This window comes from Scleropages formosus, chromosome 2, assembly GCF_900964775.1.
Source record: "Scleropages formosus chromosome 2, fSclFor1.1, whole genome shotgun sequence".
Lineage (NCBI taxonomy): Eukaryota > Metazoa > Chordata > Actinopteri > Osteoglossiformes > Osteoglossidae > Scleropages > Scleropages formosus.
The window spans coordinates 33,181,895-33,201,536 of NC_041807.1; the positions used below are offsets into that span (position 1 = coordinate 33,181,895).

Consider the following 19,642-nt stretch of genomic DNA (forward strand, 5'->3'; position numbering starts at 1 on the left):
TGAAATGAGAGAAATTTTCAACGACAGTTGACCTGCACTTGCATGTCATGCAGTATAAAATATAGCGTTTTACTGTTGAATTAAACATAATGTAATGAAATGTTCCCAACAAATGTTCACAAACTGATGGGACTGTGGTTGTAACTGTCTTGGTAATATTTGCATATTCTTTTGTTTTACACCCCCAGGGGTGATGTCCAGATGGCTCCATCTGGTACCATTTTGTTCATAGAATGGTTTTGGGAAATGACTGAGGTAATGAATTCTGGATTTCTACATAAACTTGCTTACATTGCTTGAAGAGTTGAGTTTAGAAAAGATGCTGTGTTACATGAATATATTCCTGTGATGTATTTCATCACTTCAAAAATACCTTTAAAGTGTTAAATAAGAAAGATGGCTTTGGTGAAATCCCAAATTTTTACATTCTTCTGCTTGAATTGACTCAGGATTGTCCAAGGGAAGACAGACAGTCCTGTTCTTACCTTTCCTTTTGAGTTAACTCCAACTGCTTCTCACATTGTACTGCAATGCTGGAAGAAAATAGTGACCCCAGGGTCTGCTAGTCTTTAACTGTGAGTTCTTATGGTCTTAGAGTCCTTACCTCAGGAGTCCATTTCTGTAATGTGAGTAGGGTCTGGGTTGATGTACATGTGGGTGAGCAAGGATTTTTTTTTTTGTTTGTCTCAGCAATGTGTTCCCCCTGTGAGACACTAGCAGCTGTCTGCTGACGATGTCTTGTTTTAAGAACTACATCTTATGGTCTATTTTTCCACCTCTCTTGTGTGGCAAGGCTTAGCACTGCATCTGTTCTAGGTCTGGGAGTATGAGCAGGTTGTGGTCCCAGCCGGTAACACTGCTCTCCTGCTGTCTCTCCCTGTATACGTCCTCCAACCTTTCATTCAGCGTTTCAGCAGACCCTTTCATTCGTGACGGACCAGGCCCACTAGCTCCACAATTAAGGGGTAATCTTTTTTAAATGGCACTAAATAAAGTCCTAAATCCCCTTCCTTATGGTTGCTAAGTGGATGAATCCCTGTCTCTGAAAACAGCTTATGTGTTTGGGAAAAAGTCCAGTGAATTGTTTGGACAAACTGACTGGGTGAATGGGGGAAAAAAACCAAACGCAAGCTAATGTAACACCTGGACTTAGTAATTCCACTACATCCTGACCGCCTCTCATTAAAACTCAGTTCAACGAGCCGACCTGTAATGTGGAAGTAACAGCGCAAGTGGAAAACACAGCAGGGGCACCACCTATCAGGACCACCCGCTACGACCTCCGACCCCGTTCCCGCCCATAAATGCACCCTCGTCAAACACTCCATTCCACATCTAACCTTTACAAGATGTCACAGTTCCCTGACGATGCTTCCAACAGGAGAAGCGAAACGTTGGAACCAATGTCCCACACGACGCGGTTTAATCCAGAAGTACAAAACTCCCAGTCAGTAGTTTGTTGCTTTGGAGAAAAGTTTCAGCTACATGAATAAATGTAGAGGTACATTGTTAAATGTACAGTTTGAAAGGGAGAAAGTGTCGTTTTTGTTATAGATTCATACTTTTCTAGGGTTTCTTAAAACTCTGGTGACACAGATTTGAATAAATTATAACCTATGTTAGATTATTGTTTCAATATCATTGAGTAGTCAGTAGACAGTAGGGTGAATTTCATTTATTGTATAAATCAGAATAGAAGTACTAGTACAGATTCACAAGAAGGCCATGGAAAAGTATTGGAAGTATGGTGCTGACATTGGCTTCAGCTGAAAAGGTCATCAGAGATGACACCTTTTATTATTTTTTTTGAACAGTGCCTTGGATTGTGCAGTGATGGATTACTAAAGTAAAAAATACCCTTATAGCTATTAGGGTGTTGTGGTCTCAGATGGCAGTGGTCGTTGGGAGAGTACTGTGCAGTGTGGGTTTCATTTGTTGTTTGCGTGGGTGTTTATTGGAGTGGTCTGGGGAAGGGGGTGGGGAGTAGAACAGATGCCCGGCTTTGATAGATCTGTATTTCCTTTAACACAAGACAGTATTGGAGGTGTGGGGGAGGAGTGGACTTGGACCACAAGCCAGCAGAACAGATTATTGCCTGCTGCTGCACTTGCTGAAATCTCTCTTCAAATTACTGTGGTGGATCTAACGTGACAACTTCCCTTGTTATTCTATCCCAAATGATTACATCTTCAGACTTCTCACCGGTTATGATACACTCGTGCTCCTGGTAGTTGAAGTGAAAATGTAATAAATGTTTGGTACTGTATGCTTCTGAATAAATACAGTCTGTATTATAATTTATATCCCAGGTAGCGACACTCTTCTTCTTGCTTGGAGGTTGGGCTATGAGATCATTCCTTGTCTGTCAAATATCATAAATCGTCCTCCCGTGGGCTGGTAGGGTTAGTCTACTCTTGGCTCCGTGACGGAGGATCTATATAGTGACCTGACTCTGTCCGTTTAAATCGTACATGAGAGAGAGAGAGCCTGTGTATCGGTCAAGCTGCAGAGTAATCTCAGCAGATCAGCACGGAGCCTTGAGAGAGTTCTGTGGAGATCAGGACCGCCTTTTCTGGCTAAATGTGGAGGATGAGCTCATTGCTGACCGGCCCGGAATTCTTCTGTCACCAGCACAAGGGGCCAAACAGCAGAGCAATTTCTCATTCAACCTCTGCTCCTAAGGCTGCCCACGTGCCCTGGAACTGCTCTCAAAAAGGCCCCTGTATCTCCCCCCAAAAGATGTATTAAGGACAGAATGGTGGAGGTCTTAGAAGTCGCTACTGATCTCTCTGCCTCTCAGTGCTGTCTGTTGTGTTGCAGAATGCAGTACCACATTTTCCATCTTCTTATTCCTTAGGTGGCTCTTTAATTATTTATTTCCTTTGCTTTTTAAACTTAAATGTATTATTTAACTAATGCTTTTCTTCAAAGTGATTTACCATGTCTGGTTTGTATAATAAGCTATTTCCAATGATTTTATCTGATTATACAGCTCAGTAAATTTTACTGGAGCAATATATGGTTAGTACTTTGCTCAAGGTTACTATAACAACAGTGGGATTTGAACCTGTGTCCTTGGAATGCAAGGCGGGAGCAGTCATCTCTACAGTACCTTGATCCTCGAAGCTACTCTGTAAACTTACAGCGTATGAGTTCAGTCAAAGTAAAAAATTCACAATTATGATTTTCACCAAAGGCTTATATAACAATGTGCTGCCGAAAGCAGTTTGCTCCTTTTAGCTAGCAGAAGTTTTTGGGATGTTGTACTTTTTTTATTGATAAATCTTTGTTTCAGTCAGGAGACTCTTGAGCAGTCAAATGAGAAACGGCACATCCTCAATTACCGCCATAATTGAGAGTCATGCTGAACAATCCTTTGCTGTTTTTAGCAGGAGTTGAATAACCATTGTTCCATTTAATGTCATTTGGAGATTAGCTGATACGCAGTCAACGCAACAAGAGATTACAAAAATCAGTCTCCTTGCTTTGCTGCAATAGATTTGCTTGAAGCCAATGGTGAATGGCAGATTAATACAATCTATATACCCACACACACACACACACACACACAATGGCTACAACTGCTTGTCCCAAGCGAGGTCGCGGCAAACGAGCTAACACATGGCGCAAGGCTGGAGGGGGAGGGGACACACCCCAGACAGGACCCAAGTCCACCGCAGGGCGCCCCAAGCAGAACTCGAACCTCAGACCTGCCACACAGCTGGCCACGCCCCCATCTATATATACATATAATATGTGTGTGTGTGTGTGTGTGTGTGTGTGTGTGTAATATCTATATGTATATGTGTGTTTAATTGTTTGTTCACCATCTTGAAGCTGTGGTGTCACATTACCACCAACACAAGCTAGATAGCATAGTGTCCTATTTGAGAAGGAACCTAGCTATACTGTATCTCGTAGCTCTGTGTCAGTGTGATGTTGGAGGGGAGCTGGAGCGTAGCTTTCCCAGGCCTTCTTGTTACTGTCCACGGTGTCCACAGAATGCTGCACAAGAAGTCCAGCTGTTTGTATTCTCATGCATGCTCAACTTTCTGAAAAGTTTACAGTATGATCCCCACTACTTATTTTCCTCACTTCCTCCTATTGACTTGGAGTGTGCTTTATTCTGTCCCTCAGTGAATGACCATGTATTTATAGGCCAGGAAATGTCCACAACACGATATTGTTGTAGAACCCTGGGAATGAGTTCAGTGCACAGTTGACATGTTGACTGGGCTTATAACTTTCCTGTTTACTTCAGATTTATCCCTTCCCCAGTGTCTTTGTATATTTACCTAACAAGAAAATTAATTTTCTGTTTAATGTTGTCCAGGAAATAGGTCTGATAAGGTGCTCCACTCATTATAGACCCCACAACTGAGACGTAGTAGTCACTAGCTTACTTTACGCCCAGTCCCATGTGGAAACATAAACTATCTCTAAACTGCGGAACTGCAGAATACCATGGAAGACATAACAAATATAATTATTCTAAAGGTATTATAGTGCATTAGTGTATTTCTTTTTTGGGGATGAGTAGTTTGCAACCATTTGTGTCCAAGGGAAGCTTGGTGCCATTGCAATGTCTCCAGTATTCTGTCCGGGAGATGTTTTTAAGGCTGAGTATGGGGGAGTGGCATTTCCTCAAAGTGGATGACAGTGAATTAGGGAATCTGCCCTTTTGTGGGACTCGTCTCACGGAAATATGGATCATTTACTCACTCACACATATTCACTCATTCCATGGCAAACGCCCCTAGCCTCTGCACAATATACAGTTTACTCTTAGGAGAAAGGTTATTCCTTATTTGCATAATTAAGAAAACATGAATGGTGATGTTACCAGGCAGGTATTTAATTTACACCCACTATTGCCCTTATCTTGAAGGGGATGTGGTGTAGTCCACTTCCAGGCTTCTTCCCTAGGTTACCGCTAGTTGCTGTAACTTGTATTGCTGTCTTTGAATTGTCCTAACCTTGGCGGCTCATCAGTCAAAACAGACGGTTATTTGGAGTTGTCTGGAATCCAAGATTGCCAGGATTAGCCGATGAATTATAAAACGGAGCAGTACAGATTTCTTTTGCTTCCATCCTGTGAAAGGTCCTTCTTTAAATATAATCGGATACACCTTCTGTTCTTGTGTAACTTTAGGCTTTATTGCACTAATCAATGAATACCCTGCATTATTTGACCTTTTAATATTTAATTATTCAGATTAGATTTCCCTGTGTGAAATTAATTTGACAGGCTCTTTGCTCGCGTTACTCATGGGGCTGTGCATGAATGAATGGGTTCATCTCAGTGCCTGCACCCATCAACGAAAGTGGGCAGGAGATTGATTGCTCTTACTTTGATTAGGGGGCACTGTGGCTGAACTGGGGCAGTGATGGGCTCCTAGTGGAGGTGATTGCCTTGGGACATCCCCCAGCCTCAGTGGGCTGCTGTCTGGATCCTTTGTCCCTCTGCTTATTGTGAGGGACCATGATTCCTCAGGGTTGGCAGGGCTGGGAAAACAAGCAAATGTAGCAGGGGAGGTGGCAGGAGCTGGGGCTTTTGAGTGACCCTCAGGAACCCCCTAGAACAGAGGATGGGAAAAGCTGGCAGCCACACTGATGCCAGGACCTTTGTGGGAACCAGTCGTACGTTCTTTTAGTTGTATGCAAGGAGCGCAGGCCCCACCAGCTTCCCTAATGAGTTTAAAGACCTCGACCTGCAAATGTGCTCCCCACCCTTTTTAAGGCTGCCCAGGGCATTGTGTGGGGGCTGAGCGGCGCTGTTCCAGCCTTGTGGGAAATTACCAACACAATGGTTGCTGGCTGTTTTGACTGAGGGACGAATAACAGGAGTCTTGAGTATGCTCTCTGGGCTTGCTGAGTGTCAACAACACTCCCTACTTTATACACACACACACATACCCCATTAATTATATTCATAACTTCTAAAATTTTACAATTTTAAGAATTTTACAATTAAGGAACACTAAAGCAGCAGTCATGCTTGTGAATTAGTCAGATTTAGTGGCTTTTCTCTGTTTAGCGAGACCCTAAAGTTTCTTCAGGCAAATGAAAAATTTTGCACTTCCATTGCACTGGTCCCAAAGATTCTTGGTTTTTTCTGGCAATTAGACTGAAAAGTTAAAAATACCTTTTAAACTTATATCACATCTGTCAGACATTATTTGTGTTGCCACAACTGCATAAAAATTGAGGGGAATGGATGGTTTTGGGCCCTTGTGCTAAATCCCTCTCTGACCCTTTAGATATTGATTTGTAAAATATTCACCGTTTGCCATGGTAGGGTGACAGTGACTTATTTCCTGAATGGGGCAGAAGGACTCCCTTAGGTTTTTTTTTCTCTGGATTTCCAATATGAGCAAATTGACTTCTTGGTGATTAGCCTTTACACTCTGATGCTTTAGTGGTCTTGCTTTGAATGGGACATGAACACATTCTAATTGATGCTATTTGAACCTGAGCTCTGGCTCTTTGTTGCCACTATAAAAGGGCTGCTGGAGACCTTTAATGACATTGCACCACCTCACTCTCCCCTGAATAATGTCTGCCATAAGAATTATAGCCTTCCTCAATGTGAACTAAAGTCGATTAAGTTCTTCTAGATATTATTTTGTTAAATTCTGAAGGGAAGTGACAGACCGGGTTTATTAACCCCCTGGACTTTGACTGGCTGTGGTCTTCTCTATTTTATTGTGATAAAAACAGGAAGTTCCTCATGTGACTCAGCTGTATAAGTCATTGAAAAGGTCTTTTTAACGATGACATAAGGGGTCATGAACATCCCCATTTGCCTTTTTTCCTGACATTGCAGCTATTCCCCTGCAGTGGGGGTGGGTATAGTTAACGCCATCTGTCGCTGCTCTCCTCCTGCCAATTTAATTGGCATGGTAACCACTAAAATGCCTCCCCTCAAGGCTGCCTTGTGGATCAGTCAGATCTCAGAAAGCCTGGATTCCCTCCAAATCAGCTTGGATCACTGAAGGTGGAGGACATCATCTGCCTCGGTTTTAAAACGTAATATTAAAAAAGCACCAGCTATAAGTGGCACTGCACCGTATACTTGAGGATTAATGTCATATTGTGGAAAGTGCTACAAATCGGAGTTTGTCTCGTTGTTACGAGTTCTCTTGATCCCTTGTGCTTACACATCCATTGATGACCTGGGAAAAAATAGGCTATGTAAATTGTTTGCAGGGTAGACAGACCAAGATTAACCGTGAGCCTGACAAAAGCAGCTGTTTATTTGCATGAATGGGTCACAAGGCATGTATGAACATGGAATAGCTAACAGATCAGGCAGAGAATCTCAAATACAGCCTTGTTCCTGCCTTTTTCCTTGCACAGATAAGAGCCCCCCCCCCAGTACTCCCTATTGTTTCAGTGGAACAACAGGAAGTCGTGCCGTGATTCATTATAATATGGTTACGATTGTGGGGCTGGCGCTGGGCTCCCTCTTGTTTGACTCACTTCCTGGATGGGATGCTGCTTTATTTCTTTGGGGTGAATCCAGCAATTTGGCCCACAGTTGTAAGCATTGTTTGCTACCCTGGATAAGGATGTGTGTTAAACACATAGAGCCAGATGAAAACCATATGAGTGAGTCACTTCTGACTCCTGCTTCGACTCGCAATTCTTGCAGTTTCCAGGTCAGGCTGAGAAGAACCCACTGTGAGATGTTCGTTGCTTTGGAGAAAAGTGTCTGCTAAATGAATAAATGTCAATGTGTTAATAGACTCATGATCTAAGCAAGCTTGTCCGTATACAGTGACATAATCTAGATTTACTTTGACTATTCTTGATTCTAGTGCTGTTGTTATTCCCATGTTTTCAATATCAACTATAAAATTTAAAATGAATCAACTTTAAAATTAAATTCATATATTTTGTTTTAGGGGGGTGCGGTGGCGCAGTGGGTTGGACCGCAGTCCTGCTCTCCGGTGGGTCTGGGGTTCAAGTCCCGCTTGGGGTGCCTTGCGGCGGACTGGCGTCCCGTCCTGGGTGTGTCCCCCTCCCCCTCCGGCCTTACGCCCTGTGTTGCCGGGTAGGCTCCGGTTCCCCGTGACCCCGTAAGGGACAAGCGGTTCTGAAAATGTGTGTGTGTGTGTGTATTTTGTTTTACTTGTACAGTGGCGGAAAATGGGCCATCATAAGATTGGTGCACACTGTTGATTGAAAGAACGTGATTTAAATTTTTCTAAACTAAAACTCTTAACTTGCTATGATTTGTCACTTGTAGATCACTTGTGACAGGGGTAAAGATAACAAAATATGTTTTCATTTGACTTTCTGCAAAGCAATGCGTAATTTTGTATGTTATTAATCAGTGATAACAATGAATGTTTTAAGCTTGTCAGATGCTCCAAAATATTATTAGAACAAATGGGCAAGCAGTGGTTCCTAATATCTTTAATTTAGATAATTTGATTCTCATAATGACTGAACCATACATGATGTGATTTAGTGACCTTTTTCAGTTCTTGGAAAATGGCTGAGAGTGCAGAAGAAGGAAATGGTAATTTTTCCTGACTGGATTCTTGTCAAAAGCTTCAAGGCCTGTAAAAGTCTTATTTCAATTTTTCAAGTTGTGGAATTTATCAGGCTGCTTTGTTGTTCTTTTTAATGTGACTCAGCTTTGCTGTGGTACCACCCTGCAATTAAAACATTTCATGAGCCATTGGAGGTTTTTTATTGAGTAATGCAGTATATGACATCTTTAATAGGAAGCATGTGCTGGTTTTGAAGTAAGGGTTCGTGATCATCTTTTGACTGCAGTCACATTTTTGCCGTGAGCACCATTGCTGTTGCTGACACTCAGCTGCACGAGTATGTTCTGTCATCATGCCAGCGACACTTCCATCAGTTGCTCTCCGCTTTAGATTCTAGTAATTCAACTGCTTTTCACAGTTATTTGATTTCGCAGCTGCAGCAGTTCATGGATGTTAGATCTCATTAAGCCTGAAGGCATAGCCCTGCTCTGGATGCTACTTTCTAGATGAAGTGGAAGGAAAAGCTTATTGACACACATCTGCAAGATGGGAATGTGAATTACCTAAGTGTTTTTAACCCTACAATCTCTAGGCTGCTATTCAGAGTCAGATTTTTTTTGCAACTATTTGCATTTATGCAGTAAGCATCCAAGTGCACTGTTTATACGTTCTATAAATACTGTATTTATCCTCCGTATGTCAGAGACTCAGGAAGCAGTTATCACAGTAAGACACTGCATTGTGGGTTAAAAGAGGTTATTTTGCAATAGCCCCTGGTGCAATGTTTAAAATGGGTATTTTTTCAGTTTACCTTTTGTATTTAAAAAAAAAAACTGACCAGAACATTCATCATGTATCTTGAATATTATAAACTTTAATGACAAAATATCAACATTTATTTTAAATGAAGAATATTGCTGGTGTTCCTGAATAAAGAAAAAAAACCCTCATACAGATCATTCCTCCCATGAATAATAGATGATTTTCATCCAGCAGTAGTCCAGATCACCTGCCAGCACTTTCAATAATCACATAGCCTGCAGTTTTGGGACTTATAACATGGCTTCTTTGAGTTTTCATTCCGGCATGTTACTGTGAGATTTATTTGTCGTCAGCTCACATGAACATCTTTGAGGGAGCTTTATAATATCCTCGTGTAATATAATACTGAGGATCTGTAGATCCCCTCTGGGTTTGGTGGAACCCCCTATATCTTGGGAAGGACGTGTCGTCTGTCTTTTAACTGAGTAAATATCTCCAGGGTCTTATTAGTTCTACTATAAAATGAACACACAATTTTAAAAAGCTGCTCCTCCCTCACTTGCTTCGATGGAGCTGCCTGCTCAGATAAGAGCCTCTGGGTTTTTGCTGCCTGTGCTTCGTGTTTCATATCAAGCTGAACAGAAAATACGAACAAGGCGATTGCTTGTCTGAACGCAACCGTTCCCTTGCTCAATGGCTTCGTTTCCTAATTGCCTGAGAGGAAGTCCCCCACAACATGCACATTTTTATTCTCTGTTCCCCTTAGGTTCTTAGAGCCCAACCCCCTCCTCACAGCCTCTGTTTTCAGAAAGCAAATGTTGAAATTCCTGCACTCCAGAGAAGCTTCAGCCAGCCCACGTCAACAGCTGCAGGAGACATGACTCGCAGGAGACTGGAGGGGTTGTGCTTGAGTTTTAGCTCAGCTGTGAATAATAGCCAGCTTTCTCTGTTCTGCAAAGTACCAAGGCTCTCTGTAGGAGAGGTTTTATCTCCAGTAATGACCCTGAAACCTCTGCTTGTGTTCAGCATCCGTTGCCCTCACCCACTCACACCAGCAGTATAGATATCTGATGCTTTTCTAAAGAGGTTTTGTGCCCTTGGCATCTTCAGCTTATTTTGGAGACATGGCTAGTCCCACAGTTTCATTGCTCCACAGCCGTTGTGAATTTCCATGAATGATTGTAATGGCCTTCCTTTGCATTGTTTACCACCCAAACACCTGTATCCCTTCTGGATTTTGCTCCACGCACAGCAGGAATCTGTACATATATGTTTTTCTGACTATATGGCTTGCTTTCTATCCTCACAGCAAATGTAGTGCAATGTTTGTGGATTTGTCCATGGATTCAGTGTTGTAGATTTACTGCATTTCAAGTAGCTTTGTCTCTTCTTAACCACTAGGTTCAAACCTTTTTATTGCTGGGACTTATTGGTTTAGTGAGATGCCAAAAAACTGATCTTGTACTATTATATCCAACTAGCTGTTTTACAATCCTTTGACAAGATCTGTCTGCAGTAGCTTGTTGGCTGGCCACAAAAATCTAAAACCAGTCTTTGTGCAATGAATATAAACTGTGGATTCAGAGTCAAGGGTTAGCTCACTTTTCCCACTTTTGATGGTTGGATGAACAGTATGTTCTAGGAATACTCTTATGTAAGTTGTGTGTGGAGTTTTATCGTCTCAATAACTGCAGCAGTAAAGGCTTGTATCTGAAATATCTAAGCTTCAAGCAGCACAAAGTATGATCTGTCAGTTCCTTATTACCACCCACGTAGTGTTGACCCGATCAGCATGGGTTGGCTTTGGTAGAAGCAAAAATTATTTCAGTCTGTTAGGCCCAGTTTTATCATTAGAATAATATTCCATCCCTAATAAACTGGTTTACAAAGTGTGAGAGCCCATTGAATCCCTGTTAAAATGAGCCCTGAGTTCCAGTCCAGGAGTTGGGAAAGGAAATCATGAATTTCAAAGGTCAATAGGCTTTTTTGTGAGGAGAGAAGGAAGTCTGCTCTGTAGTCAACAGGAACCTCAACCGTGTGTACATCATGGGGTGATGGATTGAGCTTGACATGTGACCGGATTGACTATGATGTCAGTGTTTGCCATTCCGCATTCCTATAGGGGATGGGTCAGTAGATGACATATTTAAGTTCCCCACCCTCACCATGACATATCGATGCAACCCAAGCGTCTGAAGCCTGATGGAAGTCTTCTGTTTAGGGTAGCCTTGCACAGATTCCTAAATTCTAACTCATTTCTCTGGACATAACTCAGCCTTGAGCCATCTTAAAGACTTGCTTTTACTTTGGCATAGAGGAATATTGTTTTCTTAAAGTTCTTTCCATTTGCACAGACTTTTTTTTTGCATAAAAACCTATTGTAATTAAAGTTCACCAGGGTAGAATTATTTGAGTATGTCCATGTGCCTTAATAGCAGCGTTGGGACACCCAGTAGCGTAGTGGTTAGAGCTACTGCCTTTGGATCCAAAGGTTGTGGGTTTGATCCCCACCATGGGCTGTAGTACTCTTGATTAAGGTACTTACCCTGCATTGCTCCAGTAAAATTACCCACCTGTATAAACGGGAACATAATTGTAACTCTAATACTGTAAGTCATTTTGGAGCAAAGCATCAGATAAATGAATAAATTTAAATGTTTTATATAAGCCTTATGTGGAGATTACACCATTTAAGGCCTTAAATTTCGGAAAAAACAGCATATTTCCATGCTAGTTAAATATCTTGTGTAACGGTAAATCTTTGCTCATTAAAACACCCTAACTTGGTGCTTTTGTACAAAGTGTGCATATTTTCTTTAACTTAGGTCAGTTGGTAAACCGAGTAATGTTTAACGTACCTAATCCTTGTCTGCCTACTCTTCACTCCGTTTGTTATGTCTATGTATTGGATCACTGCTGGGCTTCTGGGGTCAGGTCAAGGGGAGGTCAGAGACTGAAAAGCCAATCCCAATCTGGATGTGATCTACATTTCCATGTAGTTCCATCCCAAGGTTTTTGCTGCATGGCAAAGAACTGGCCAGGGCGAAGAACTTAAGGGAAGCGCTTAATACAAAACCCTTTCAGTTGGATCTTTTACTTGTATTTGTACCATCTGCATGAATCCTTTTAACTGCAGTGTTCAGTTTGCTCTTGATCCAGGAGTCATAGGCAGACAATCTGTTGTGTCTTTCCTCAGGGCCGGGTTTGGCTGATGTTCAACTTTCTGACAGCCGTTCACCTTGATTACAAACTTATTTACTCCACTCACAAAATGGGGTTTGTTGCTCACCCGCAATCCTCCCATTATTTTTCCACGTTGTTACAATGGCCCAGGCTCAGGATTCATCATGCTGCGCAGAAGGATACAGTAGATCACAATGTGAGCTGTAGTGAAGTCCCTCTATTTGTCTCTGGCTGCTTGCGGTCGGGACCCCCTGAAGTTACCAGATTAGAACAGACTAAAATTAAAGTTTTATGATGGTGCACATTCCTTGCATAGAGTTTTGTTTACCAAGATTATTTAAGTTTTCTGACTCAATTCTATGTTTTTGATTTTTGAAATTCAATTGACATCAATTTTGACCGGTCTTCAGTGTTTTACTTCTGTCTGTGACCATTCTGTGTTATCTCCTTATTTGTATAATTGTGTAAATTCTTATCAAAAAATCAGGGAGCCACCAGTTGTGACATTTTGGCATAATACCCATCTGAACATAAACAGCCTGAGAAGTATAAATGACTGTGCAAGGACTTTGCTGCATGATGGGCATGGTGATGTATAACTCCCTGAGAGTCTGGACTTGTGAGCGATCAGCAAGTGTGTCAGCATCATGGTGACACGAGAACTGAATGTACATTTGTCCCCAAAGACCCACCCGGTTGCAACTGTAGTCCCACAGGAGCCCCGATTGTGCCTGCCAGTCTGTACAGAGCATTACTCTCTGCTTTCAGTACAACATTGGGACATGCCTGGACTGAACTTGAGGTTTTGCTGGGGAACTTTGCCAGGTGGGTAGGGAGGTTTAGGGTTACCATAGACAGTTTTGCTATGCCCAGGCCTGTGAGGCCTCAGCCATGTTATGCGTTTGCACCCAGATTCTTTGGTCCACACCCAGATTCTGATACCGTGGCATGTAGGCGTTGAACTATGCTCAGTGTGGGCGTTTATATCTGAGAGTGTGTGTGTGTGTGTGTGTGTGTGTGTGTGTGTGTGTGTTTTAAAGCTTCTGTGTGCACACAACAACTGTTCTAGAAGACCACTGGAAATTTTGGACAATTGTGTATTGAACATTTTAATTAGTCCCCAAGGGGCTTTTTTTATGCTTTCATGGGTGGTCTTCTCATGTCTCTAGTGATGCTGATGGATGCATTTTGACTTTAACCTCAGGGATGCCAGACAACATGAATTGTTTCAAAAAGGAAAAATAATGAAATATAAGGACTGGCTAAAATCATTCTAGTATGAATTCCTTCAATGTGAGAGAACAAAAGAAGCATTTTTAAGTGTTGCGGTGTATAGCGTGGCATGAATCCTTCATTTTGTTCCTGGTTTCCTGTGTCTGAATCCCAAGATGATTTAATCTGTCCATGTACAGGACTACTGGAGACATCTGCTTATGATAAAATCTGGTGGACACAGCAGTGCCCATTGTAAGAATCTGAACCATGTCTATAAAACAATGGTTTTTGTGCCATGTCCTATAGCAGGGTGTAGAGAGCTCCATCTAGTATGTGCGTACGTGCGTGCGTAGAATGCAGGCTTCCCGATGCGGTACTTGCACCAGCACAGTGAACACCTGGTGTGATTTTACTGTGACAAGTGGAGGAGGGGCAGGAGCACGGAACCCCCAACATTTGGGAATAAGCCACATGGAGCCGGAAGCCATTCGTTGTATAGGAGGGCAGTTCTCTGGAAACCACAGACCGCAATGGCACATTTCATCTGCTCATCTCAGGCTCACGTTGTGTAAATGGGAATGGTATCGTCCTTTCTCATCACCCAGGGACATGACACGCATGGCTTCAGCACACCGGCCTAGATTAAACCATGATTTTTCCTAGATTTTTATGTAGGTCAGGTTATACATTTCCTTTTTAAGAATTAGTTCCTGATTGAGTGGAGGGGTTATCACTAGTCTACCACAGCCAGTGCAGCCAAACAGGAAAAAATGTAATATCTGCACATGTGAGGCTCTTAAAATAGAGCCCCAGATCTGACTTTGCTGGGTAAATTCTAGTGAGGTTTAAGACTTATTCAATAAAAATGAAACACTAAATGTATCTTTATACTGCTCAAGTATTAAAGCGATCAGATTATACTGAGCCTCTGTTTCAGGTGAAGTGATTCTAGAATGGATCCCAACCCAGTTTTGTATGTTGCACCGTACACAAAGGGTGTTGGATATACAGTTCATTTTAACAGTTTTATTACCTAGGTGTTATGTTTAGCAGCATCCTTTGCTTGATATAACTGTGTTGCACAGTTCTTGGCTCCCCCAAAGTGTTGCACATTCTCGCTTTACGAAGGGCGTTGAAACTCGGCTGTCAGACCTGACGCAGATGGTTCTTTGTCTGGGTGTTAAATTTCCCTTGATTGTGTGTTGACTATGAGGCTGATTGATGCTTTTCCTCAGTTCCATTCGGTCTGTGCTCCATCAGTCAGAATCCATGCTCTGGTCTCCTCCTGCCAGGTGCTCTTGTACCATATTTTTTTTATTTGATCGTGTTGCCTGTCCCTTTAGTAAGCAGGATTTTCTTCATAAATGAGTGATTTGGATTTGTGTCTCTGAAGAATTTGAGCATATAGACTGATCTTTCAATCTGGGAAGTGAATCTTGATATTCTGTGTATCCGCCCCAACCCCCAAGACAACATGTCTATTGTGAAATCCCAGTTGGAACCCAGTCTTTCATCAGTTATTAAATAAAGAGATATAAACAGTCTCCAAAATATTATTATGGAGATGGAATTTAGAATAATGTTCTTTCCTTTAAGTCCTTGAGGTCACAGATAAAATACTAGTGTTCTTATAAGAAAGTATGGGCCCATCTCAGGTTTTCACCGTAGTCCCTGTTTTGTTCCACAGGCCTTCGGACAAGCCCATTCCAACCACAAGAAGGTGGCAGCTGATGGGGAGATCCGCGAGGAGTCCCTGCTCTTGGAGTCGGCTTCCAAAGAGGCGTACTACGAACAGAGGGTCCTAGAGTTGCAGACAGAGCTGCGGCAGCTGCGCAATGTGCTTACCAACACCCAGTCGGAGAATGAGCGCCTCGCCACCATCGCCCAGGAGATGCGGGAGGTGAGCTCTCTGCCCATCCCACAAACCATTCCAACAGCAAGTGCTGCAGAAACCCATCATTGCACATGATCTGTGAAGAGACAGCTGGTAGCTTAATGGTTAGAGCTGCTGCCTTTGACCAAAAGCTGGCAGCTTCGAATCTCACCTCTAGTTGCAGTACCCTTGAGCAAGGTACTTACCCTAAATTGCTCCAGTAAAATGACCCAGCCGTATAAACGGCTTAACACTGTAAGTCGTGTTAGAGAAAGGCTAAATGAATAAATGTAAGAAAGTAGATGCAAGACTGTGTTCATTTTTATAGAATTGAACACATCTTTACATATGTACTGCTTATAAGTACTGTACAGATGGATCACCAGATGCACTGAAAATAACATGCAACCCAGTCTGTCAGTTTGGGAGAAGCTAATTATTTCTTCACCTTAAAAGAAGCAGTTCACCACAAATTTTGGATCATATTGATGTTTGAAAAAGCACACACAAGCCTAAAATGTGTCACATATAAGAAAAATTAACGTGTAATATAAAAGTTTTGTACTCAATTCACTGAAAGGAAAAAAGTATTGAAAAAGCCAATCCAACCAGTTCCTCAAAAGACCGATAGGAATGTCCATGCTATACGTACGCTGAAACTACGCAGTCAAAGGGACAAATATTTTATCTTCCACACTCCCAGAGCATGAAGGTCCAAATGTCACTAAGGTCATGGCTTGACAGTCCACATTGAGACCACCAGTGAGAGCTGTGACTTATTCGGAAAATTAGCTAGATATCGCAGCATATTTTTGGATCCCAGCCGCATGGCACTTTCTTTTTTCTCCACTGTGAATAAAATTATTGTTGCAGGCTGATGAATATTAATTTGCACATGCAAGCCCTGTTCGCTGTCATTATACAGTATGTTTGGTTGTATGCCCCTTAACGAAATAAACTGCAGAAACGGACAACTGCTCTGAGGATAACTGGTGCATAGTGCCTGCTCTGGGCATATAAAGTGACTGTGTAATATAGTGCTAAGGGTAACAAAGGCACTGTGTAAAGGGATCCCAGGCATATACAGTAGATGCAGTGTGTAAAAGGACAATATGTATATATAAAGGTAGTAGGTAAAGGCAGATTATGAGCATGCGAAAGCAGTGGGTAAAGGCAGACTAAGTATATAAATGCAGCGGTTAAAGGCAGACTGCAGGTTTGTGTAGCGGTCCGCTTGTGAGTTTGCCATGACCTTTGTGCCATACTGCAAACATGGCAGCAGCTCCTGTCACAACTCTGCGGCAGCAGTGGGAGGTGAGGATGCGAGTCCCAGAGATTCTGCCTGAAGAATCTTCACCGCCTTTCAAAACGCTGCAGGAACCAGATCCATTTTTAACACAGAGTGGAGGACTTACGCACTGCACCTTAAGCTGCATGTCACATTTCTGAGCTAATATTAAGTGCTAATTGCCCAGATTCCGAATGGATCGGTTCCTGAATCAGTTATAGCAGCCCTGGAAATATTGCGCTAATGAGAGCCCTGTCTATGAGTGGCTTTTATCCCACCCTTGAAAGACGTTCCTGTCAACAGCCATTTCATGAGTACGGGAGGAGCGAGAGTGCAGCGTGGCAGCTTTCACCACCGACCGTCTCATCTCAAATAGATTTGGGCAGTTCCCTGTTTCGCTGTGTTACAGTTATTGTGTGCACAATGAATAAGTGCGAAGGCAGACATCCGTCAAGTTCTGCTGGGCTGGAGTCATTTGTGCATCGGTTAAGAAAGGGTACATACTCAGGAAAGTCCTTTTGTTTGTTCGCCGGTGGCTGCTGGGAAAGGAGGCACCTCACATTCTGTGACATGTCCCGATTTGCTTTTCCCTTGGCCTTGTGCCGGCCTCCCGCGTGTCTCAGCACCTTCATTTTCCTGACTGGCATGGGGAGTCTTTATTCCTCCACCCCTGGTCCTGTGGGAAACCTTTTAATGGTGTGTTGGCAAGGTGGTTGTGGTTCTTGTCTGGTGGGTGTGTGTATGTGTGTGCACTCTTGAGCGCCTCACGCTGCAGTCCACCTTTCCCAGCTAGTCAGGCCACATCGATGCATCAGGTCAGGCTGATCAGGTGTGTGCATCTCACTCCTGCCCATGGCTCCTTGGAGGGGCTCCGTCTACCCTCCCTGTGCCTTCTACCCCTGATCTTGGGTGTATCTACTCCCCCTGGATGTAGGGAATTACAAGCTTGCAACTCTGGGAGGAGTAGGAGGGGGTGAAACCCACCATCTGCAGCATCAGAATCTACTTGTTGACAACTTTCCCGATGCAGTCTTTCTCCTCCCCTCTTTGCTGCGCTTTGAAGCTGAAAAATAAACTGCAGCGGTTAAGAAGTTGCAATTATCCTGCCTGTTTTCTGTGGATGAGCCCCTCCCCTGTTTAGATGATTCACAAGTGAATTTGAATGCTTTGCTTTCCCCCCAGGAGTTTATGCTTTCCGAGTTATTTGGGTGTGTCGGAATCAGTGTTGCTCAGTTGTTTACACCTAATATACTGCCATGTCTGTGAAGCCATGCTGGTTGTTTTTGGAACATTTTATTTGAAGTCCCAATTTGTATTGGATCTACAAGGCAATCCCAGCTGCACTGATTTCCAAACCCTCTATGGCAAGTTGGTCTACACAGATATCGTCCAGTTTTCTTTTCTTCAAGTGCTTAAGAAATCTACTGAAATGCAGGGGTTCATAATGCTTATGAGTGCCACGCTGGTTTAAGATGGATTTCATCACAGGCTAATCCCTTTTTGCAAACAGTTCCTGTATGGATCCATTCTGACACATGGATGCTGAATGAGTAAAGTAAACTGGAGTGTCGAATTTTTTAATTTTATTGTTGACTCTCCCCTTTGCGACTTATTTATATAAAGAGGACGTTCTTCAAAAAGGTTCTTGGTGTTATTTAGGAAATAAAGCAATGTTTGGTAGTGTCCATGTCTGTAATATCACTGTACACTCAACAGAAGATTTATTGAACATTTCTACTTTCCCCTTTAGAATTTCCTGACCAAGTCACATACTGTGCATTGTTTGAAGGTCCAACTGCAGGGATTCCACACTCTTCTGCTCAAAGTCCTGTTCCTGAAGCTCTCTATCGCTGGCTGATGCTCAACGCCACCCTTTCGCAGACGCTTTCCCGTGTTCTCGTCAACATGATCTTAGGGCAGTTTCTTTAGATCCCATCTAGAGATGAACCTTTGCTTTGATCTCGGCTATAACTCCACTGTGGAACATCTGTACCGATAAAGGCTCCCCTGCCAGGTGTAATGATGACGTATCATGGTGGAGACTAAGGGGTTGCTCCGCCCCCTCGATGCTCGCTCCCGGGCGCGCAGGCTGATATACTTGGCCGTGTACACCTTTTGTGCCTCGCACGTTTTGGAGATTACTTTAATGTTGTTTATTTTATTGTAAGGACAGCTGTGTGAAATATGTTATCCATAGTTGCCCACAAGATATTAAAAAGAAGAGCTTCCTTTTGTCCGTGTCCATCTGGATTTATATAATTTTACGCCTTTCTGGAATCCACGTGAGGATCTGGGCTAACTCATTAGCTTAGCCGGATCGTTACACAGGCCCCCTGTGTGACTCAGCTCTGGGCAGTTGGTTGCTGTTGTCACTGCTCCGTGTGAGAGACCCATGACCATGTTACGTAGATTGGAGTTGTGTGGTGGAAGTCAGCACTTGTGTGTGTGTGTGTGTGTGTGTGTGTGTGTCTCTCCACAGAGCTGCCATAGAAGCTGCCTTGGCATTCTTACTGCGGAGGCAGTAAAGGCAGATTCCGCACCACATCCCTCACTCATGACTGCGCACAAGCAGACAAGAAAGAAATGGACTTCTGAAGAACGTTAGATACACACTTCCATTGCTACCCATGCTACACTCGCAGCCTTTTTATTTCTTGTATAAAGACATAATCCATCTGGTGAACACTGTGATGCATTACTGCCTTGCATAGTACATATAAGTTCCATTGCAACAACCATATAACGAAAGCATACATATGTCATGTATAAAACTATACAAGTAGGATGGCTTTCATATTGTTCAGTGATGGAGTGCAATCA

At 42.8% G+C, this 19,642-nt stretch overlaps 1 protein-coding gene across 2 annotated transcripts in view; it reads left to right on the plus strand.

Annotated features, from left to right (window-relative positions):
- The window catches only part of LOC108940245 (protein bicaudal D homolog 2-like), a 49,445-nt gene that overhangs the window by 5,938 nt on the left and 23,865 nt on the right, over window positions 1-19,642 (plus strand). For both annotated transcript variants that reach the window (XM_018762245.2, XM_029248845.1), the window contains exon 2: window positions 15,349-15,561. In XM_018762245.2, the coding sequence (XP_018617761.2) occupies window positions 15,349-15,561 (213 nt within the window). The remainder of the gene's footprint in view (window positions 1-15,348; window positions 15,562-19,642) is intronic.